The sequence below is a fragment of the Rhinolophus ferrumequinum genome, chromosome 15 (assembly GCF_004115265.2).
Source record: "Rhinolophus ferrumequinum isolate MPI-CBG mRhiFer1 chromosome 15, mRhiFer1_v1.p, whole genome shotgun sequence".
NCBI classification, from domain to species: domain Eukaryota; kingdom Metazoa; phylum Chordata; class Mammalia; order Chiroptera; family Rhinolophidae; genus Rhinolophus; species Rhinolophus ferrumequinum.
The window spans coordinates 42,631,531-42,654,416 of record NC_046298.1 but is presented as its reverse complement, the minus strand read 5'-3'; the positions used below and the strand labels follow the sequence as shown (position 1 = coordinate 42,654,416).

The 22,886-nt window shown below is 57.0% G+C and overlaps 1 protein-coding gene across 1 annotated transcript; it reads right to left on the bottom strand.

Moving 5' to 3' along the window:
• Positions 1-154: 154 nt before the first annotated feature.
• Positions 155-22,852, bottom strand: PPP5C (protein phosphatase 5 catalytic subunit). The gene is made up of 13 exons (XM_033127549.1): positions 22,651-22,852; positions 16,505-16,746; positions 9,069-9,216; positions 8,211-8,332; positions 6,086-6,151; positions 5,667-5,765; positions 4,705-4,810; positions 3,286-3,428; positions 3,062-3,149; positions 2,115-2,155; positions 1,853-2,031; positions 831-912; positions 155-659 (listed from the first exon to the last, which is right to left on the bottom strand). Exons 1-13 carry the CDS (start codon positions 22,769-22,771, stop codon positions 597-599), a joined length of 1,500 nt encoding a protein of 499 aa, XP_032983440.1. The 5' UTR covers positions 22,772-22,852; the 3' UTR covers positions 155-596.
• Positions 22,853-22,886: the final 34 nt, after the last annotated feature.

Below are 22,886 nucleotides of genomic sequence, written 5' to 3'. Positions count from 1 at the left end.
AGCTGGCTGGCTGGTCTGCCCCAGCCTGGCTGGCCAGCTCCAGGGCGCCCCAGAGATGGGAGAGGAGGTGGGTGCGACTTCGCGGTTCCCCCGCCCCTCTGGATCTAATGAAGTGGTCACTCCAACCCCAGTAGCTTCACCATCTGAGACAAGCTGACTTACAATAATGACTTTATTTTAACATATTTAATTACAGACATAAAATAGCTGGGGAAGGGGGTGAGCCCCAGCCTAGCCCCACCCCGGGGCTGCCAGGAGGGGGGAAAAGGCGAGGCCTCCCTGATGACCCTCCTTTGGGGTCTTCCTATGGTGGGGCCCTATTGCTTTAGTGGGGGAAGGGCCATGCAAACGAGGAGGGCGGGGAAGCCTCTGCCCCCCCCACCCACTGGCCTCCCTCCTAAATGCCCGGATAGTGCCCCGACCCCAGCCTCTCCACCTCCTTCTTCTTTGTCCAGGGAGCAGATTCTCTGGCCAGCCCCCCACCCCCTCTGCAAACCTAAAGGGGAATAAATACAAATTTTACAAAGTAAAAGGGGGTCCAACGTTGCCCTGGGCCAGGCCTGGAGTCGGGGAGCGGGGACCCTGGCGCGCCGGCCTCACATCATCCCTAGCTGCAGTAGCGTGCTGGCGTAGGCCATGGGCTTGACGTCGGGATGAGGCTGTGAACAGACGCACATGGGGCAGAGACAGAGATAAGGCAGCTTCAGGGGAGTCTGTGAGCCCCAGGACGCAGGTGGCAGAACCTTCACCCCCTGCTGTCAAGCACTGTGCCCCCCGCCCTCCTGACCAGGCCCAGGCTGGGGAGACTGGGGATCCCAGGGGTGACTCACCACTGCTGTGAACTGGTGGAACTGAGGCCGCAGGTCAGAGCCCCGGAGGTGGATGTAGGAGGCTTTGTTCCCCATCTGGTCACTGCAGGGGCAGGGGCAGAGTGGCCATGAGGGCAGGGGACAGAGAAGGGCGGGGCAAAGAGGGAGCGAGTGGGGGGATGAGGGAGACCGCCGAGGCTGGATGGCAAAGGCTGAGAAGAGGGAGACACAGGGACAGCGGCCACGACAGACACTGACGGAGAGTTGAGAACAGGGCAGGACAGAAACAGGAGTGGGAGAGGAATCCAGATGAAAGAGGGGCCCAGGCAGGAGGGGGTAAGGGGAATGAGGGCACAGCAGCAGGGAGGGGGGACGGGGTGGGCAGGGCACACACAGCCGCATGGAAGCAGGCCTCTTGCCAAGACCTGGGCTCCAGTCTGACCATGCCCTGCCTCTCACCCCCAGGAAACGGGGGACAGAGGAACACGGTGACCGCCGCCCCCCGCCCCCAGGACAGAAGCGGCCTGGTCCAGATTCTACAGGCAACTTGGCAAGACAAGGGGCCTGTCTGGTTTCTTCAACCAAAAGATGGCAAGGGACAGGGGATGCGAAGATAAGGTGACTGAAAATGTGGCCCTTGTTTGGGTCCTGCTTGCAAATCAACTGAAAAGAGACATTTATGAGTCATGAGAAACAGAACTCCGGCTGGGTCAGGTGACGTTTTCTGAAGGTGTGACAGTGCTACTATGGTTATGTATAGAAAAGAGTTCTTTCAAACACGCTGGGGCATCAACGGACGGAAGAGATGAGGCCTGGGGTCTGTATGAAAACTGCCTGCGGTGCGGGTGCCGTGGGGGTGGGGGGGGAGCCAAGAGCGACAGAGACTGGCCTGAGATGGTACCTGTTGAACCTGGCTGATGAGTATGTGGGCATTCATTATACTATTTTATCTGCTCTTCTTTGTCTTTGGAATTTTCTATAAAAAGTAAAAACCAGTGGGCTGGGGGGAGAGGCCTGGCTGTGCGAAAGCAACGGGGACTCACCAGTAGTTGGGGGCGGAGAAGACGGTGACGCAGCGGCCGCCATGCGCCACCTCATAGCCCTCGGCCTTGACCTCGTGGCTGCGGATGATGTAGTCCAGCTGGTTCTCCTCCAGGAAGGCCTTGGTGACGTCGGGCCCAAACTGGCAGCTCACGCCCCGCTTACTGACCGAGCGCCCGTTCTGGGGAGACAGCGAGCTCAGGGTGCCTGTCCCACCCAACCCCCTGTCCACATCCACTCGCCACGGCTCCCAGGGCAACTGACCTGTGGCTGGGGGTCTGACCAGAGTAGGTCGCACATGGGACCTGGAAAGGAGTAGAGGGGACGTAAGGGACGGGCCCGCCTGCTTGGGGTGTGTGCTCAGGCCGCCCAGACCGCGTGGGGGCTGGGCAGGAGTTACCCACTGCCGAGGGGCCACGGGCCACGTAAATGGGATTCTGAGCTGGCCACAGGCCTCTCGTCTGGGCAGCGCGCTGGCCTCCCCGACGACTTCCCCTCCACACCCTGTTCAATCCATTCCGGCCTCACAGCCAGGAGCTTTAATCGACATTCAGATCAGGTCCCTCTCCTGCTCAGCCTTCTGTGGCTCCCACTGCCCAGGGAACAAAGCCCAAGCTCCTCACGCAGGCCTGAGGCTACAGGGTCTGGCCTTGTCAACCCTTTTAAAGCACTTCCTTGCTCACCCCAAATCACGGGCGGCCCACTGTTCCTCCCACCCGCCAAGCTCCCCTGCCTTGGGCCCCGTGTGCTGCCCAGGACGCTTTTCTGCACAGCAGCGGCCTTCTCCTCCTGCCCAAGCAGCTGGAACATGGCGTCCCCAGGCGGCCTGTCATGCCCCTCTAGCCACACCCTCCACACAGTTGTGTGAGCACACGTGGGGGTGTGAATACTCTGCTGTCTGTCCCGCACTGGAACAGGAGCCCTAATACGTCCTCCAGGGGTCAGGAGCTGAACTCTCAAATAAACAGACGCCTGTGTGCTCTGGGCCCTGGACACTACTGTTCTCTTGCCAGCGTGGCCCCACAGGAGGCGCATGCCCCAAGTTACAGCGAAGGAACAGGCTCAGCCTGGCTGTCCTTGCCAAGGGCACAGAGCACATCCAGGGCAGGGCCGAGGTCACAGCAGTTCAGATCTGAGCCCAGGCTGTTCGTCTCGCCTGGAGGACACCAGGCCCCGGGAGGGAAGGAGCTGTCACCCGGCCCGCCCGTCACCTGAATCTGGGGGCTGCCGATTCCGCTCGATCTTCCTGATATCGTCCAGGGTGACGCCGTCTTCACTGAACAAGCCCCCGTGCATAATCTGGGGTTCAGGGTAGGGACAGTTGTGTGAGGGGAGGCGCCCGCCATACCCCCACCCTCCGACTCGCTTCACCAGCATGCCGCCCACACGTGGCCCCTGGGGGTGGGAGCCCGTGGGGCTCGGCTGCTGTCCTCACCAGCACTTTGCCATTGATGCACTGGGCCAGCGGGAGCCACTCGAACACCTCGCTGAAGAGCTCATACATCTGGGCAGTGTACTTGGCCTTCACCTCGCCCTCGAAGCCGTAGATCTGGTTCATGTTGTCCGTCTCATGGTTGCCTGGCCAATAAGAGCACGAAGAGAAGCCTCAGCCCCCCACTGCCTGGCGGCCCCAAGCCAGTAACATTCACGCCACCAGCTCCGTGGCCCCTCACAGACACCCGATGAGATACAGTTTTCAGTCCACCTTCTGGAGGAGCACTCAGGCTGAGAAGCACACATGGCACGTGGCCACCAGGCTCAGGGGTGGCCCTTGCCCCAAGTCACCATGGGATGGGGGTGCCCCTTGCCCGTGTGCCTTGGGCTCCCTCTTGGAGGACCTGTTGTGCCTTCCAGGCTGGAAATACCAAGGGGGAAGACCTTGATATAAAAAATGGGCTCACTGCAGAGCACCTGCTGTGGGCCAGCCCCACGCTGTGCTTCCATCTCCCCACACACAACCTCCTGCCCCCCTCCCGGGACCCCCTGTCTGCTGAGTCTGGATTGTTCAGCTCCTGGGCCGAAGCTAAGTCTTCGGTGCCTCCTACGAGGCCCACAGCAGGGGCTTGGCCAGCATTTACCATGGGCCAGGTGTTGCTACGTGAATGCCCTGAGGCCGGCCAGTGGCAGCTCGGGCCCAGGAGCCCCCAACCCAGCCCACTGCCCTCCTCCCTCTCCCGGCTGCACCTCCTGCTCATCTCCCCACCTCTCAACAGGCAGGTCCTCCCATGGTGGCCTTCACTCCCAGGTGAGCCCATCTTGCCCAGTACCACATGGTCACCGAAGAATGCAAACTTGACAGCCCCCTGGGAGTCCTCCAGACATCTCTTCTCAGTCTCACAGCCGTGTGCAGGGCTGAGCTCCCCTCCTGGCCCTCACCCTCCTCTTCTGGTCTCCCTGTCTGCCAGCGGCAGCCACAGCCCTCCAGTTGCTCCAGCTAAAACCCCGGAGTACCCCCTCTAGCCTGTTCTTTCTGCATCCAGCCCATCAGCAAACACTCGGGGCTCCACCTTACAGGGCCCCAACCCAACCCCTGCTGCCATGCGGCTCCAGCGTTACCGCCAGTCTCCCTGCTCCCACCCTCAGCCCTTGGTCTGCTCACCACCAGGAGGCCTGAGGGACCCTGCTGACAGCCCAGCCAGCCTCGCCCCTCTGCCCAGAGCACTCCCAGCCCCGAAGTCCTCTTCGCCATTTGTGCGACGCCCTGTGCGGAGCAGCCCGCCGGCCTTCCAGGGGCCCTGCGCACGATCCCAGGGAAGGACGAAGGAAACACAGCTGTGTCCCCGCAGCACAGATGAGAAAGCGGAGGCTCAGGAGAAACAAGTGCCCGCCCAGAGCCCGCTGCCTCCCGGCTCACCTCGCAGTAGGTGAAAGTGATCTGGATACAGGAGCTTAAAGCCGAAAAGGGTGAGGATCACTTCTACAGAGAAGGAGCCACGGTCCACAAAGTCGCCATTAAATATCTGGCCTGCTAAGGAAAACAAAAACGGGGCTACTCCTTCCCCAGTCTCTCCACACCCAGGGCTCCGCTCAGTACCTCCCTAGGAGCGAGGATGTCGGCAGGGCTCAGGGCATCAGGGCTTTTGTTTCTTTCCTTGCTGTGTGGCTCTGGCCCAGCAGCTTGGCCTCTCTGAGCCTCAGTAGGATGTACTGATGTCCCCAAACTCACCTGTTTCTCAGGGAAACTGATGGTGGAGTGCGGATACCAGGTGCTCAGCCTGTTTCAGCTCTCCCCCACATACAGGCCCAAAGCCACAGGAGAAATGGGACACGGCCCCTCCCACCCACTACTGCACAGGCCTGGCAGACCTAACAGTGGCCATTTATCAAGCAATTGTAACATCAGCAAATACTTACAAAGCACTGACTGTGGGCCACTGAACACTGCATGTATTACGGCATTTACTCCTCTCAATAACCTGATGAGGTACGCCCTGTTATTATCCCCATTTTGCAAATGAGGACACTGAGGCACTGAGAGGGGAAGTAAACTGCCACAGTTACACAGCTGGGAAGTGGCAAAGCCAAGAGGAAACCCAGGTGCGGGCAGTGCCAGGTGCTGTTGTGTAGGGTCTTGCAGCAGCCCCATTTCCAGATGAAGAGAAGCTGGGGCCCAGAGACTGCGCCCCTGCCCTGGTCATAGAGCACGTGGCGACTGGCCCTGGCCTGTCTGCTCCCAGAGCCTGGAGCACCCACATCCTGGCGCCTGAGCAACTGCTCAAGCGTCTCCTTTCCCAGGTTCAGGCCTTTTTCTCTGCCGGGGGCTCCTCTCCAAAATCCAGTTTTGGGGGAGGGGTTTGCTCTTCTGAGGAAGGATACATAGGGGTTGGTCTCCGAGGGTAAACCGTTGAGTTCAAATATGTTGAGGAGGTCATAGAACTGGCCATGGGTGTCCCCACACACTGTAATCTTCTCTGTCTGGAAGAAAAGAGGCCACCGGAGAGGGAGGGGCCCAGAGAGAGACGTGGGGAGGGGGCAGGGAGGAGAGGAGGGGCAAGAGGTCACAGTAGACCGAGAAGAAGCATGCAAAGACACAGGCAGGGGACAGACATGAAGAGGGTGGGACAGAGACCGAGAGGCCAGGAGAGGAGGGACATCCAAGGGGACAGACACGGGGTGGGGGGAGAAAGAAGGCAGACCAAGCCAGGTGGGTCTGTGAGTTTCTGAGCTCCGTGGCCCCTCCCCAGCCAGGGAGCCCCCACCCCTGGCCCACCCACATACTGCCCCACGGCGCGCACCTCTTTGAGTGTGGTCTCCACGAGCGTACTCAGCTTGGACAGGACCTCTTTGACCTGTACCAGAATCTGGAAGGCAGAGCAGGCTGTAAGCAGGACGAGCTGGAGGGCCCACCCGCTACTCTAGCCCCTGGAGACCTGCTGGGCTGAGGGTGAGGGAGAGGTGGAGAGGAGAGGAATGGGCAGGGGAGGCCCAGAAAAGTGGGTGCTAGGCCAGAGGTGTCCCCCAAACTGTGATCCAAGTGGCCTCTGTGGCATTTAAACACTGGGGTTATTTCGTGTGAAAACTGAGATTCTTAGTTTCTCTCAAAATAATCAGTATCATGAAGAAACATGTGGATGAATCTAAATGTGGAACATTTTATACAACAACTGGCCTGGACATGTCTAAATATCAGTGTCAAAGAAGAGCTTCCCCCAAAAAGCATAAGAATGTTTTAGATGAAAAGAGGTAGAAGGCAGGTCATGTGCAATAGTTGATTCTCCAGTGGATTCTGGATTTTAAACAAATAGCTAAAAAGGACGTTTTGGGAAAACTGGGGGGGGATTCAAACATGCAGATAACATTAGTTTTGACTAATTGGAGATGACCTTGACAACGTCATGTGTATTTGACAATGTTTCCGGATTTTACAGATGACCAGCGGACTATCTGCATTAGTCAATATTATCATATCGGTGCTAAATTTCTCAGGTGTGACAACTGAACTGTAGTCATGAGAAAACAGGAGAATGTCCTGTTTTTAGGAGATACAGGTTATGATGCAACTTATTCTCAAACGGTTCAGAAAAAAAGACAAAAGTACGTGTATCTATCCACATGCACATGTATGTATGTACAAAAACAAAGGAAATGCGTCAGGATGTCAATACTTGGTGCATCTAGGTGAAGGGTATGGATACTAATTATACTGTTCTTTTGACTTCTCTGTAGCTTTGACAATTTTCAAAATAAAAAGTTGGGGAAAAAATAAAGCGCTAAAAAGTAGACGTCCACTTCTGGTAAGAATGTAGAAAGTTATAAGACTGCCACTCTCGCCCTAATAATGAGAAACCCAACAAAATCAAACAAAAAAACAACCCATCTGAGAGCTGAGGCTGCCAAGAAACCTAAAGTAATCCAACTTTAGACAGCGAGAGGCCCTTTCCTGGGGGAGGAGACTGCTTTCTCCCTGGTCATCTTGGCAGAGTGGTCGAAGGGTAAGATCCACCAAGGCTGAGCGAGGGAGGAGAAACCAGCAGAAAGTTCATGGGGGGTGTGGGCTGGCGGGACAGACAAGCGCCCCAAGGAGCCCCAGCCACAGAAGGCCTCTGCCCTCACCGCCAACTCGCTCACCCAGCCATCACGGAGTCCAGGTGCAGGGCAGGATGGGGGAGATCTCCTGATGCACAAAGTGGGGGGCGAGACTGGAGAGCAGAGAATTCCCCAGCTACCCACAAATCTGGCAATGGGCCTGGAAATGAGAGCTCTCCCACAATTCCTAAAGCTGGAGACCTCACAACATAAAGATGTCACTGGCATGCCAAGCCCTGCTGCAGGGACACCAATTCCACTCTGAAAACACTGAGAGCCAGTGGTGACCTGCCGCCAAGCAGAGCTGCACCGCACTGCAAGTCAGACTGACAGAGGCCCTCACACTCGCAGCCTGACGGAAGAAAACCCTGCCAGGTCCCGCAGAAATTTTCATTTATCTCAGTCTCCACTGTTCTTTTACACAAAATGTCTGGCGTACACTAAAAAATGATACAACACATGAAGAAAAGACAAGAGAAGCAGACACAGCGATGACCCAGATGGTAGAATTACCGGACAGAGACTTTAAAGTAACTCTTACAAACGTGTTCAAGGATCTCGTGGAAAGGGAGACAACATGCATGAACACACGGAGCAGACAGATGAAAAGTATTAAAAAAGAACCAAATGGAAATACTAAAAATAAAAATATATACATAATGTCAGCAATAAAGAGCTCGCGGTGCCCGGCATAGCGCCGGCTCAGCGGTGAGTATGAGCTACCGTTACTCCCTCTCTCCTCGACTTGCCCTGTGTGGCTTTGTTTCGGCACCGCCAGCCGTGATGCTATTATCCTGGGGTCACAGGTGTGTGTAGCCCCTGACAATGCGTTACCTGGTAGGCGCATTTCCTGTGCAGTTTTTTCTGGTCCTTGTACCACTGCATGAGCTCTTTCATGAAGGTGATTGTCACTTTGCCGTCCTCAAGCTTGGGTCCGCTGTACTCATCCTCGATGGCTGGTGCGTGAATGGGGAAATGAGTCCGTGGCCACAGACACTGTGTGAGTGGGAAGGGGGCCCTGGCTCCCCTCCCAGGCTTTGGGCAGACGCTCAGGTTGAGGTGGGGATGGAGTGAAAAAGGATCGCAGTCCCCAGCCAGCCCGGCCAGCTCAGAGGCCCTTTCCAACCTCCTCGTCTAGTGTGTCCCTTCCCCTCCCGCCTATCTGGTTTTACAACACTTAACACTATTAATTCGTTGGATAACTAATCACCTCTCCCCACTAGAATATCAGTTCAATGAGGGCAGGGACTGTTCTGTTTATAGCTGTGTCCCCAGTGCCTCGAACAGTATTTGACACATAGTAGGTTCTCTATAATTGTCTGTGGAATGAATGACTGAATCATCTGAATGCCTAGAGGACCCAGAGACAAATAGGACACGGGAGGCCCTTGAGGGGTGTGTGCTACTGCCAGGGGTGGAGCAGCTGGTACAGAAGCTGGGAGGGAGCTAGGCTTGGGTGGGAGCAGGGGACCCCACATCTCCACAACTGGCGAACTCAAGCTCCAGTTCTGGATTCTGGACTTCCCAAGAATGCAGGACGGGAGCAACAGACAGCGGCCTGGGCTTGGGGACCAGAGGCTGCTCCTGAGCCCCACCTAACCACCCCACAGTGTGCACAAAGAATGGAGCGGCCCATGCAAGGCTGTGGAACATTCTGGGCTGGGCATGGCAGGGCACCCCGGCCTGACTCACTCATGCTCTCGATGTCCAGTGAGTCCACGACCGAGCGCTTGTGCTCGTCGCCCGCGATGGCCCGCTCGAAGGCCTTCTGCTTCACGATCTTGTTGCATTCCTGGTATTTCATTTTGGCATCCTTGTCGTGGGGCTTAACCTTCACCACCTGGGCAGGCAGGTGGACAAAGGGAAGGAACAGAAGAAGGAAAGGGGCATTAATGCTCCAACCAAGGAGGGGCAGAGAGCAGTCCGGAGGCAGGGAAGTTGCCACTGCCACAGTCAGCCTGGCGCTGGGCTCCGTGAATGCGGAAGCCAGACCTCCTGGGGCCGTCGCGCACTAGGGGTGCAGCCCTGGACACGTGTCACCTCCAGAACTCGGTTCCTGCACCCCGAAACCAGACCTAACATTGTGGCCCACACAGGGCTACCGTGAGGGGTAAATGAGGGAACCCACGCACGAGCTCTTAATACCGTGTTTTCCCAAAAATAAGACCTACCTGGACCATCAGCTCTAATGCGTCTTTTGGAGCAAAAATTAATATATAAGACACGGTCTTACTTTAACATAATATAAGACCGGCTCTTATACTAATTTTTGCTCCAAAAGACGCATTAGAGCTGGTGGTCCGGCCGGGTCTCGTTTTCAGGCAAACACGGTGACCCTTAGCTCTGCCCATCATTAAAACACAACCGCCCCGCCCGCGGAGCACACGCTCAGCGTCGGGTTTCCTGCTGGAACCAGAGCAGGCTGAGGCACTTTACTGACATTCGTGCAGTCAATTCCACGGTGGGTGGGGTTGGAGGAAAGCGTGTGCTGGGTCTAAAGTCATGATTAATTACCAGCCCAGACCCCTCCGAAGGGCATACTCTGCCTTTGGATGACTCAGACACCGGAACCTCAGTTTCTTCATTTGCCAGGGCTGCTGGGAAGAAGTAATGAGCACAGGGCTCTGAAGACACCGCCAGCGCTGAGTGGTGGCACGTCCTGTGCTCGACCTTGGGTTTTCGGGGAGACCCAGGACAAATGAGCTCCCTCTGTTTCCTCCACTGAAGGGAGGTGGAGACGGGGCCACAGATCCAGGCCGCCTGGGTTCACCCCCCCCCGTCGGTCGTCAGTGGTGTGACCCAGGCAGGTGAGCCTGCCTGTCGGTGGCTCAGGTTCCTCCTGGTGAGACGAAGTGGAAAGAGCACGACATCCGACGGCTGCTGTGAGGACTAAAGGAGTGAAAACTGGGGAAGAGCGTGCAGTGGCGCCAGCAAGAGTCAACCCCACGGACGCGTCGGCAGCTCCTCGTGGCCCCTTTCACGGGTGGCTGTGCTGATTAAAGCCGCTCCTACGCAGAAAGCACACGGCTTTGCTTTGGGAGCCAGGACGTTCCAACTAGAGGAGCCCATCGCCCCCACTCTCTGCACCTCCTGTCCTGCCCCCTAAACCTCTGATCCTGCACACTCTGAAGCGGACAGAGCTGGATTCAGACCCCTGCTCTGCCACTTACTTGCTATGTGGCCTTGGCCAAGTGACTTCACCTCTCCGAGCCCCAGACAGTTGTCTTTACGTGTGACTGTCATGGTGATGAGCGGCCCCCACAGCTCCTGTACAGGGACGCAGAGGGGTGGCGCGAGGCCTGGGCCTCAGGGCTGGGGATGCCCCTGGGGGAAGGCCTGGCGGAGTGAGTCACAAGCCTGTTCAAAGGCTCCGAGGGGTGGTGCGGCTCATCCACCCTAAGAACGGCTATGCAGGCCAGGAGGGTGGCAGAAAGCTGGGACTCCGCCAGCCCGTGATGGCTTCCTCCCTGTCCGGGCAGGCTCCGGCTGGAGACTGGCTCTGCCTGGGATGTGGACGGTGCGCGGCTCAGGAGGAGGCAGCGCCAGACATCCTCTGGAGTCCTTCCAAACTGGGAGAGGTTACGAGTCCCCACCCCGTGCTCAAGTCCAAACCACCACTTGGCCTGGCTCCCAAGGGCCTGCTTTCCGTTTGCCCAGCGCTGCCCAGCCAGGCCGAGCTCCCAAGTCCCCACATGCACCACTCCTCTCACTTCCAGCCCCAGCAGAGGCGGCCCCTGGCTCAGAACACATCATTCCCACCTTCAAGTCCTTTCTAGCTCCATCTCCTCCTCCAGGTCCTTCCTCTTCCCCCAGGCAGGGTCAGGCACCCCTTCTGGGCGCCCCCAGGCCCGTGGATCACCTGGCCAGCCGTGAGCACTGCTTCCCCCCACTGGAAGGTGGCCCGCAAGGGCGGGGCTGAGGCTGTGTCCCAGCAGTGAAGGAACGCCCCGAGTGGATGGACAAACCACTCAGCTTTTCAACCCAGCCAGTCCTGATTCTCAGAGAGCTCACAGCTGGAGTGGAAGATGGGCACAAACCCTGACAACACCGGGAAGAGAGGAGCGCGAATGGTAACAGGAGACAAGCAACTGTAATACACGGCGGATTTTCTGAGCACTTAATACCTGCCTAGCACTGCTGTAAGCAGTTGACTTGCTCATTTTACCCTCAAAGCAGCTCTATGGGGTGTTATCACAATTCCCATTTGATGGATGAGGAAACTGAGCCCAAGAGGTGAAGTCACAGACCCAAGAAGCCAGGATTCCATTCTCTCCCTGTCTGAGCTCCTGACTTCCACCTCGCATCCAGACGTTGTTCCCCCACTGCCAGCTGCCACCCGTCCCCACAGCACCCGGTACCCCCTCCAGGAAGGCATCGTGGAATGGTGATCACGCGCCCCTGCTCTGGGGTCAGGCCTCTGGGTCTGAATCCAGGCCTTCCCGGGCAGGCAGCCCCACCTCTCGAGCCTCCCTCAACTTCCAGAAAATGAGGAAGGTGCCAGCGAGTGTTGGAGGGTGGTGTGAGAGTTTCACAGCAGGCCCGTCGCAGGGCCTAGCAGCAAGCCAGTGCTTGTGCCAGGGCCTGGAAAGGGGAAGTGGCCCTGCCAGGCTACCACGCCTGGGGACGGTCGTTTGCTCCAGACCCTGGCGGGTCTTCAGGAGCCGAAGCCCACTGGGTCAGAACTTAACACTGGACTTTTAACAAGTAGTATCAGGTTTAGATCAACGTCAGTCTCCTGACTGTGATATTTATGTAGTTATGCCAGCTACGTCACTGGGGAAACCGGGAGAATGGGATCTCTGTACTACTTACTTCCTGCAACTGCAGGTGAAGTTATAATGGTCTGGAAATAAACAATCTGTTTTTAAAAGGTATCTTCAGCTGGGAGTGCTATCAGGCAGTAACTGCAGTGCTCAAATCGATGAAATGACAACACAGGTTTGCAATCCCTATGTGAAGCCATGGGGGCTGCATGTGTTTGGGAATGTTCTGGATTTTAGAAAGGTGACACAGTATACACGCTCTATGTTACATGACACCCCAGTAGGTCCGAGTGACACCTGGTCATCGCACACACTCCCGTTTCCGCAGCAGAACTTCCACGCCCACCACGTGGGAGCAATCAAGACCATCAGTGGCCTCTTATTAGTTCAGGTCAGATTTTGCCACCAAATGAGTTGCCTGAACTTCCCAGAACAACTGAGGTTTTCAGGACGGCTTGGGCGTGAAAGCGAGGGTGAGACACTGGAGCCGAGCGCAGGAGCCATGCCCCAGGCCGAGTGCTCCTAGCCTTAGGGACCCCCCGTGACAACGGTGGGTGGCAGTCCGAGTGTCAGGACAACCTCCGGAGCTGGATACGCTGGAGAGGGGTGTGCCGGCTCGAGGCACAGGCAGCTGGCACAAAGCCAGGTCTCTAGAGCAGGCACTGCCTGCACCGTGAGTCTTTGGCACAACGCTAGGGTTTCCCCCCAACAGGTCGAGACCCTCTAGAGAATTAACTTAGCCACACCCAATGTTCTTTTTATAATAAAACAGAAGAGAGACCATTGGAGTACACTGCCTGAGCTAAGGGCCAGGGGCTGTGCCAGGAAACTTTTGCCCGCGGCACACATCCAGCGGTCAGAAGCCTGAGTCTGGTACCAGGCTGTCACTTCTGGCTGCGGGGCCTCGGGGTAGGGACCTACTCTCTGGGCCTCACTTTCCTCGTCTGTAAATCAGGGACATTCCCCACGGCGCAGGGTTGTGAAGATCACAGGAGTTACTATGGCACGAAGGTCGCCACCGCGCCAGGCCCACGGTGAGTGCTGTACTAGGCGTCAGGGCGACTTCCTATTACTGGTATAGTGGTACCTTCGGTGCACTGGAGCTTGTATGGTCTTGCAAGGTGAAACGCATTTCTACCTGACTGCGCTGGAAGAGGGTGCAAGAAGAAACGCAAACCTATTACAAACTAAACCCCACATCCCAGACAGGGGTGGGAAATGCAGAAGGAGCCCCCCAGATCGGGCCTGGGCCATGTGACCACCTGAGTTCCAACCACACATAGGAAGGAACACAGGTGGGGTCTTCGGACAAGAGGACCCAATAAAAGGGTGGGGAATCCTGAAGCAAGAGTCCCTCTGAAAGGATTAGCTTGAAGGTAAGGGGGGGTGGTGGGGGGAGTCAACATGGACCTATGGAAAGGGGAGCTCAGCTCCTGCTGAGGGTCCAAGGCTTGGCCCTGGACGGAGAGCAGAATGGAGACACCTTAACAAGGTCCTGCCGTGTACACAGCGCTTCCTGTGAGCAAAGGGCTCTTCCCCTGGCACCCCCAGAAGAAAGCGCACCAAGTGCTAAGTGGGTGCAGGCAGGCCCCTCTCTAAACGTGCTGATCTCATTTCATCCTCACAAGCACGCTGAGGCCGGTCTACTATTCTCCCCCTTTCACAGACCACGACACTGAGGCCGGAGAGCCCAGGCCCTCTGAGCTACACAGCCCGCAGCTGGGCGTCCTGACGTTGGAGCCAGTGCCCCCCACTGCACCAGTGACGGGCAGACGGTCTGACTCACAGTAAGAGACACACATCTCACATCACAACCATCACAACACATCTGCAGTCACCTAAATGAAAAAACAATATATACACTTCCTCCAAACAATGAAGGGTTTTCTCTTCTCTATTCTGTCTGATGAAGACAGAAGTGCTAGGCTCAAACCATTAAACTGACCGCACGGCGCACGAACAGTTTCAAGCCCGGCCTCTGGGTTCCAGTCCCAGCTCCGCCACTCCTCTGCTAGGCGACCGTGGAGGAGGGGCTCCCCCTCTCTAGACCTCAGTTTCCTTCCTGTAAAATGGGTTAAATTCATGCATGTAAAAAGCTCACAGCAGAGCTAGGCCCTAAGTGAGCATGCAGATGAGGAAACTGAGGCTGAGAAAGGAAAGGCCCTTCACCTGAGAGCCCCAGCTGCTGAAAGGCAGAGCCTTTGGAGGGCTCGTCTGTTCAACCAAGGTCACGTCTTGGCACCACCTCCAAGGATGCCATGATCTAAGCGGGGGCCTGGGCACATCCTCCGTGAAACCGGAGCACGTCACAGGATGGCTATGGAGGGTAGGAGGTAGATTCTGCATGGGCAGCCACTCCAGAGCCTGGCCCCTCTGCCCTGCGCCCACAAAGCCTGATGAAACAAGTCAAAATAAAGAATGGTGGACGGCCTGCAGGCCTGAGGCTGGCCTGCCGGTGGTGGCTGGGTCAGGCAGGCAAGGCTCTCAGGCTCATGTGGGGACTCCCCAGTGCAGTCGGCAGAGCCCGCACAGGGAAAGGGCCGCGACAATTTAAATGCTGGGTGTGGCCCCACCTCAGGTCAGTCCAAACAAGCTGTGGATCCCGCCACCAGCCCTCCACGACATCACAAGGCCTGGGACAAAGCGCAGATGTTGCATATCCACAAGATGGCTGGGACCGACCACCTCAGCCTCACGGAGTAGTGGGGCTGGCCCACTCTGGGCCAGAGCTGTGACAAAAACCCCTGCGACAGCCCCGTGCTCAGGGCTCTTCTCCCCCCTGCTGCTCCCTCCTGGAGCCCTAGAAAAGCTGTCCCTGTCCAACCTCCACTGTCCTTCTGGGTTACTCATTACTGAGCCCTCCGGCCCCACTGACCTTTACTCACACCACCTCCCCAGGGCCCCACAGCCACCCGGGGTGGCGACTCCTCCTGTCACCATTCTCCAAATGAGGACACGAGGGACAACATGGACGGTTGGCCAGGGAATGGCTTGGGAGCCCAAGCTTGTAAGAACGGTTCTGCTGCTCCCTCCCTCGTCCTCCCGGTGTCATCCCGGCCCCCCCAGTCTCTAAATGACGCCCCCTTCATGCCCCTGCCCCCACTCTGACACAGGTGGCCCTTGGCCCAGGGCTCGGCTCATGCCTGAACTTGGCCCAAAATCCACCCTGCACCCTGGGCCAGTGGCCAGCAGCCAGCCCGGCAGTCTGCCCTGGCTCCCTCCAATGGCAGCCGTTGGCTCCCAGCATGCCCGGCCACCCCTCCCTACACCACAGAAGCTGCTCGGTGTGTGCGGTGAATGAAGTAAAAGGAGGAAGAGACGGTGTGTGTGTATCGGGGGCAGAATAAGAACTTATTCCACAAACACCGACTGGGCCCCTGCTGGGTGCACCATCCCAGTAAACAGAACACATGAAACCCCGACTCCCAGGGGGCTGACTCTCAGAAGCGGGGGAGACACGGGCTGGAGGGCCCGGCTGCCTGGGTTTAAATTCCAGCCCTGCCATCCTCCCAACCTGCCGGCTGCTTGCTGGTGGGCAGGTGACCTGACCACCGGGCCTCAGTCTCCTCATCTGTCCACTGGGGGTAACCACCGTTCCCACCTCACAGCGCGGCCGCAACGACTCACTTAGAGTCGTGTGAGGGCGGGAGCGTGCTCTGTGCGTCCTGACCGCCCTCGTCACCATCAGCGAGATCCCAGCGATGGGAGGACCGGCGGAGGAGAGAGCTAGAGGATTCCCGCTGTGCTCTAGGTCCCCCGCCTTACACCACCTCCCGTCGCTGTCCCCTCAGCTGACCACCCCTCCCATCTTCCGCCAGCACACGTCCTCCTCTGCAGCGACTGTGTTCACCCAGATCCAATGTCCCGGTCTGGTTTTCGCCCTCCTCTGAATGAGAAGCTCCACTGGCAGAAGGGCAGTGTGGCTCTTCACCAACAGTAAGAACCACAATTGTCCTCAAGTGAATGGTTACCGGCTTTGCGGTAACACGGGCTTTGCGCCAGGAGCTGTTCTAAACACGTCCTAAGCAGAAACTTATTTATTCTTCACGGCAACCCCTAAAGGCAGGTCTCACCGTTCTCCCCATTTCACAGACAGGGAGAAGAAGGCACGGAGAGGCTAGGGCTTGTCCAGGTAACCAAGTGCGTGATGGCAGAGCCAAGATGTGAACCCAGCAGTGCGCGGCAGGCCCAGGGGCCCCACGGGCATTTGCCGGGTGAGGGGGAGCCGAGAAAACGGCTGACTGGCCTCCTCCCACCCCCCGCTCCAGGCCTGCATGGAGCCCGGCCCTCCCCGGCCGGCCTCACCACCCGCGGCAGCCACCTGGCTCAGGTGCTGGGGCTGGCCCACCCCGAGGCCCGGCTCACCGTCTCGTAGTCGCGCAGGGCGGCACGGAACTTGCCCAGTGCCATGTTGCTGGCGGCCCGGCGGTAGTAGCCCTTGATGTACTTCTTGTCGATCTCAATGGCCCGCGTGGCGTCGGCCAGGGCGTAGCCATAGCACTCAGTGCGCAGGTAGGCCAGGCTGCGGTTGCCATAGTAGATGGCATTGCTGGGGTTCAGCTCGATGGCCTGGCTGTAGAATTTGATTGCGTTCTCGTAGTCCTTGGCTGTAGGGAGAGGGCAGGAGGCGGCATGAGGCAGGGCTACCAGCAAGGACAGGCCCTAGGCTGCGTGTTGGCCCCGCCTCCCCGTTCACAGATGGGGAAACTGAGGCCACAGCCGAGCTCAGAAATGTCTCTTCAGCCTGCCCCTCTTCCCTGTCCTGACTGTCCCACGCCAGCACAGGTTTATCTCCTCAGGTCCAAATCCCCAGGACCCCAATGTCACTTCCACACACCTGCCACCCAACCATGACCCCTGCAGGCCGCAGACTGGGCAATACTTCTTCCAGGACTCAGGAGGGTCTTACTGAATCCTCCCCACGGCCTGAAGAGGGATCTTACTGCACGCTAGAGCTGTGAACCAGCACGTGTGAGTCTGCCCGGAGCCCCACGTGAGTAAACAAGCCTCCAAAGTGAGTAAACAAGCCCAAAGAGGGGGCCTAGTAGGAGAACAGGAAGTGGGCAAGGAGAAGGAACCTACTTCAGCCTCAAGGAGAAGGGGACATATCAGCCAAGACCCAAAGAACGTGACAAACCAGAATGGAGAAGTGTTCCAGTCAGAAGGAACAGCAGGTGCAAAGGCCCAAGGGCAGGGCGGGGTGAGGGGAGTAAGAGGCTGGGGCAAAGCGAGTTAGGGGAGGGTGGGAGATGAGGGCAGGGAGACTGGAGAACAGATCCTGAAGGCCACAGCCACGGCAGGGTCTGGCCATGAATGTTCTAAGTGTGGAGCGACAGGATGTGGCATCTGGCCAGGGGGAAAAGGGAGATTTTATTTGAAACGAGCTATGCTGTGCCCTGCATTTTCCGTCTCGACCCGCAGAATCCTCCCATCTCTATGGCATAAGCATCACCTGCCACTCACGTTACAGATGGGTCATGAGGTCTTGTTCAAGGTCAAACACCCAGTCTATATGTGCAGCCAGCCTTGGGCCTCTCCCATGTGGCCATCTGACGGGCAGGAGACCAGGGCTGACCAGAACTGGGGGACCGTGATGTGCCAGGTGCCACATGGGGCTCGTGGTGTACGAATCACTTCACTGAACCCTCACCAACAACTCCAACAGTGGTTGCATTAGTCCCGTTTTCCAGATGAAGGGACAGGCTCAGAGATGGAAAGCCTATGCTTGAGGTCACACAGTAAGTGGCAGGCAGAGACCCAAATGCCCCCACTCTCACCTTCCATGTGAGGTGGCCTCTGGGTGGAAGCCTGGCTCAGGGGCAGGTGGCCGGAGCCCCATCCCTGACTGCCTCTTACTAGCTGGGTGTCCTTGGGCAACTTACATTCCCTCTCAGGACGAATTTCAAAGAGTCCTACTAACATTCTGCCTACAACGGGAATTCGCGCCCTAACTCCCACTTCACTTTTCTCCAGAGCCATCTGCTAAACCATCAGATTTTTTGTTTTGCTTGCTTATAATCCATCGCCCCAATTTCAAACTAAGCCCCATGAGGGCAGGGGCCCTGTTTCTCGCTTCTCTGAGGACACAGCACCCCTCAGCCTTATCCTCCTGGGGCTCACAGTCTGGTGGGGGGCAACACGCAGATCCATCCCCAGAAAGTGATAAACCAGAGTGTTTAGGGCTGAGGCAGCCAGAGGGAATGTGGGAGCTGAGACCCAGAGGATGAGAGTGAGTCAGGTGAAGAAGTGGAATGGGAGAGGGTTCCAAACTCCATGAATAGTTCCTGAATGAAGGAACGAAGGAAGGAAGAAATGAAGACAGAAACAGGAAGACAGAAAGACTAACAAAGCCAACCCTAGAGAAAGGAGAAGCCAGTTCCTGGGGAGATGGCCAGGGACGATGGAATGATTCCTTCTGCAGGCTAACATCTGGCAATCTTTCAAAGGGCCTGAGGTCCTCTCCTTCAGGAAGCCCTGCTTGACCCCCAGGCTGGGGCGGGTACCCCTCAGGGCTGTTCCAGACCCTGGTCTCTTCTATCCCAGCCCTGCCCACTCTGGGTTGTTACCCTTAGGTGACAGGTGTGTCCCAGGGACTGTGAGCCCCGGAGGGCAGACCCAGGACTTCCCAGAAACAAGCATGGGCAGAACCAGGCAGCCCAAGTCTGACCGACCCTCCCTGGAATGCTAGTGCGTTGGGTTGGAGAACTCCTTCCAGCCTCCTGGCGGGGTTCCAAAGGCCAGCTGGCCAGCCCACTGACAGGTGAGGTATTACTTGAGTGGCCCTCTGATATGCGGCGGGGAGCCTGGTATCTGAGAGCCTGACAACCTGCTCTGCAGGTCCAGACCCCTGAGACCCCCCAGGAAACAGCCTCCCCTCCCTGAGCCTCAATTTGCTCATCTGAAATGCGGAATCACGATCAGCCCTACCTCACTGGGTGGTTGTGAGGGCTAATGAACTCAAGTATGAAATGTGGCTACAACAGATCTTTGTAAAAGAAGCGAATGAACGGCTAAGCCAAAGGAAGAAATGAATGGAGCAGAGGAAATGGGAGGGGCCTGCGCTTCACACATTTGCCCAAAGACACCATATCCCAGCCTTTTTCCTTTATAAATATGAGTGCATTTACTACTCAACAGTTCCCAGTTTAGAGATGAGGAAACTGAGGCACAGAGAGGTTACGTCATTTGCCCAAGGGTCACACAGCAGGGAAGAGGAAGCAATAAGATTTGAACCCAGGCAGCCTGAGCACTTACCCATGTCTACAAACTCTTAGACCTGGAGGCTTCCTTGTGGGTTAAATACAGCCCCTCCCATTTTACAGAAAGGGGTACTCAGAGATGATCCAAGCTCTGCTCCAGAAGTGATCCAGCCTTATGGGGGAAAGGTGGGCAGGGGATCTTCTGAGTCCCTGGGGTCCCCCTTCGCGTGCAGGGGGCCAGGCCGGCTCTGGGTAAGGACTCTGCACGTGGGAGCCAAGCACGTGGTGAGGAAGGGGGATATCCGGGCTCTGTTGCTCACACATTCTGACCTTGGGCAAGTGGTTTCACTTCTCTGAGCCTCAGCTTCCTCTATAAAACAAACAGGGCTGTCCCTCCTTCCTTGCCTCCCAGTGCCCCAGGGGAGGATTAGACAAAGCGCTGTACCTGGCCACCACAGGGGCTCAATTAAGGGGAGCTGTAATTATCCTTTTTATTGTTACTCCCATTGACCTGAGGCTAGGCTCTGTGCCTGCCTTACAGAGAGGGGCCTGGACCAGGAGGGGAATTCTCCTCTGTGCCAGCTCAATGCCAGGACCTCTGGCTGCCTGCCCGGCCCCAGGGCTCCTGAGAGCTCTGATCCCAGGTCCTGGGGAGCAACGGACTCCTCCCAATGGTTTACAGTTTCCCAGAATTCTTCCCTCGCCTCGGCACCAACCCCGTACTTGTTGCTCTTCCCAAGCCCCATTCCAGGGACAACTCCACCTCCTGGGCCATCCCTCAGGTAGAGACTGGGCCTTGTCCTGGACACCCCTCGACCCCTCAGCACCCCAAATCAGGTAGTCACCAGGTTCTGTCAAATCAGCCTCCTGAACATCTCTTAAATCTACTCTTTCGCTCCCCTCCCTTCAGCCCCACCCTGGTCTGACCTCCACCTTCTCCAGCTCAGGTTCCTGCCCCAGCCTCCTCCCTGGTCTCCCAGCCTCCACTCCTGCCCCTCCAGGGCGTCTTTCTAACGCCCTAACCTAACCTTGTCCTTTCCCTACTCAGAAGATGCGGAGCAGCAAGCTCAGGCTCCTGCCTGCAACCTCGCCATACACTCCCTCCCCTTCCTGTTACACCCAGCCCCACCCCCCTCCTGGGTGCACCTCTGGGCCATTGCCATCTGTTCTTTTTGCTTGGCGTTCCCTCTTCCCTCTCTCCAGGCCGCCTCTTCGTTTCCCCTCTGAAACACTCCTTGAGTCAGTTTCTGTCTCCCCAGTCTAGTTGGCAGCACCACCACCTCTCACCCGTCCACCATTCTCGTCTCCTTCCTGGTCTCCTGTCTGGCCCTTGCGTCCCATCTCCACAAGGCAGCTGGAGGATCTTTTTCAAATACTAATCAGACCATGTTGCTCCTCTCTTAATACCTTCCATGGCTTCCTACCACCCCCAGAATGTATGTCCACACTCCCTGACGTGGCCTTCAGGACGTTACCTCCAGCCCCATGACTCGCTGGCCCTACCTCCTCCTTGTTCCCCAATCTGACAAAACTTTCCCACTCTTTGGATCCATCTGTGCTCTCAATGAAGACCCACTCTCCTTGAGGGCTCTGGATCCATTTCACCCCTCTCCCCTCTCTAGGGCTTTGTCGCTGCAAGTCTCTCCTCTCCCTGGTAGGGTCAATTCTCCCTCTCCATTGAACCAGTCTTAGCCTCTTCCATCCTTTAAAAACAAAGCATTTCCCTTCCCCTTTCTCCACTCCCCTTCAGAACCGAAATACTCGAAATGCTTGCCAACATTTGTCGTCTCTATTTCCATGCTTTCCATTCACTCTTGGGTGCCTTCCATCATTCCTCAGAGACTGCTCTTGTCAAGGATACCACCACCAGTCGTGGAGCCCAATCCAACGGTCAGCGCTTGGTGCTCCTCTCAGCAATACCTGACCCAGGGAACAGGCCCCACCTTCTAAAAGCATTGGCTTCTCTCGTCTTTCCTGACACTTTTCCTGATTTTCCTTCCACTTCGACCACTCCTCCTCAGCCTCTTCCTCTTCTGTTCCAAATATTAGAATTCCTCAAGGTTCTGTTTTGAGCCTCTTCTCTTCCGAGGTGACCTCAGCCATTCCCAGCATGTTCTGTACCATCTATAGGCTGATCACGCCCAATTTCTTCTCGGAGTCTGACTGGCCCCTCTAGCTACCTGATGTCTCTGCGTGGATAGCTGAGTAAAATCCAAGCTAGTTTTCGCAATGACTTATGAAACCCTACATGACCTGGGCCCCGTCCTAAATTCATCTTGTATCAGTCTCCTCACCCCCTCGCTAAAATTCCAGCCACTCCAGTCTCCTTTCATTTCCTACCTCTGGGTCTCTGCATGTGCGGCTCCACCCACCTGGAACACTCTTCCATGCTCCTCCAATTAAATGCCTTCCCCTCAGTAAAGCCTGCCCTGACCACCTATCTAAAGTAGCTTCCAACCCTTATTCTCTACTTCACATTCTTGTTGAGGTTTTTTCCAAAGCACTCATCACAATCTCTAAGTATTTTATTATTTATTTGGGTAGTTTCTCAATGTCTGATTCTCTTGCTAAATCACAAGCTGTTTTCGGGCCGGGCTGCATCTGTCTCATTAGCTGTTATATTCCCCAGCGTCTAGCACAGGCCTTAGAACATAGCAGGTGCTCAATAAACAAGTTGAATGAATGAATGAATGCGTGCCCCCACACATCCTTCTCTTTCTTAAGATCCTAAGTCCTACTATTCTTGGGATTCCCCCACCTCTGCTCCCAGGGCCTCCCACACATCCCTGTTCCCCGTGTAACCCCAAATCTCCTATTTAATTGCCTTCCATTCTAATGATTGTTCCCCATCCCCACGATTCCTTACTCTATTGGGGCCGACTCCCCTCACCCCCACTTGGTGTCACTCACCCGTCTCCCCACTTGGTAGCGCCATCACTCACCCGCCCCATGTCACAACTTGGTAGCGCCCTCTTCAGTTCTCACCATAAGCTAAGTACCTCACGGGGTCTCTCATATTCGGTAGAGCCCTCATTCCCGACCCCCTCCCACCCACACTTGTTAGCGCCCTCCTCCGTCTCCCCACTTAGCACCCGCTCCGTCCGCCACTTCTAGGTATCATCCTTTCTCTCAGAAGCCCCCTCTGTCACCCCTGGGTACAGCCATCCTGGGCCTCCCCACGCCTGGTCACTTGGTAATGCCTGGCCCGCGCCCAGGCTGCCGCTCCGCGTTGCCATGGTTCCGCGCGGGCCCGGCACCCCTCGACCTGGGTCGCTCTCCATCCCCCCCTCACCCTCTCCCGAGCGGGCGCACCTTTGAAGTAGTCGTTGGCCTGCGTCTTGAGCTCCTCTGCCCGCTTCAGAGCGCCATCAGCCGGGGGTTCGTCTTGGGGGGGCTCAGCACACTCAGCCCTCTCACCCTCCGCCATCGCCATGCCGCAAAGCGACCCCCACCCTGGCAACGGCGGCCCGCGGCACCCGGCTGAATCGTCGCGAAGGAGTGCCGAGTGGCCGCGGCCGCTGCCGCACAAGTGTCGTAAAGCGCGGGCC

Coding starts and splice junctions, on each gene's coding strand:
- PPP5C (XM_033127549.1), bottom strand. CDS start 22,771: ATGGCGATGGCGGAGGGTGAGAGGGCTGAGTGTGCTGAGCCCCCCCAA. Junction 9,217..16,504: donor CCCTGCGCGACTACGAGACG/GTGAGCCGGGCC, acceptor CTGCCTGCCCAG/GTGGTGAAGGTTAAGCCCCA. Junction 2,032..2,114: donor GGTCAGACCCCCAGCCACAG/GTCAGTTGCCCT, acceptor CTGTCTCCCCAG/AACGGGCGCTCGGTCAGTAA.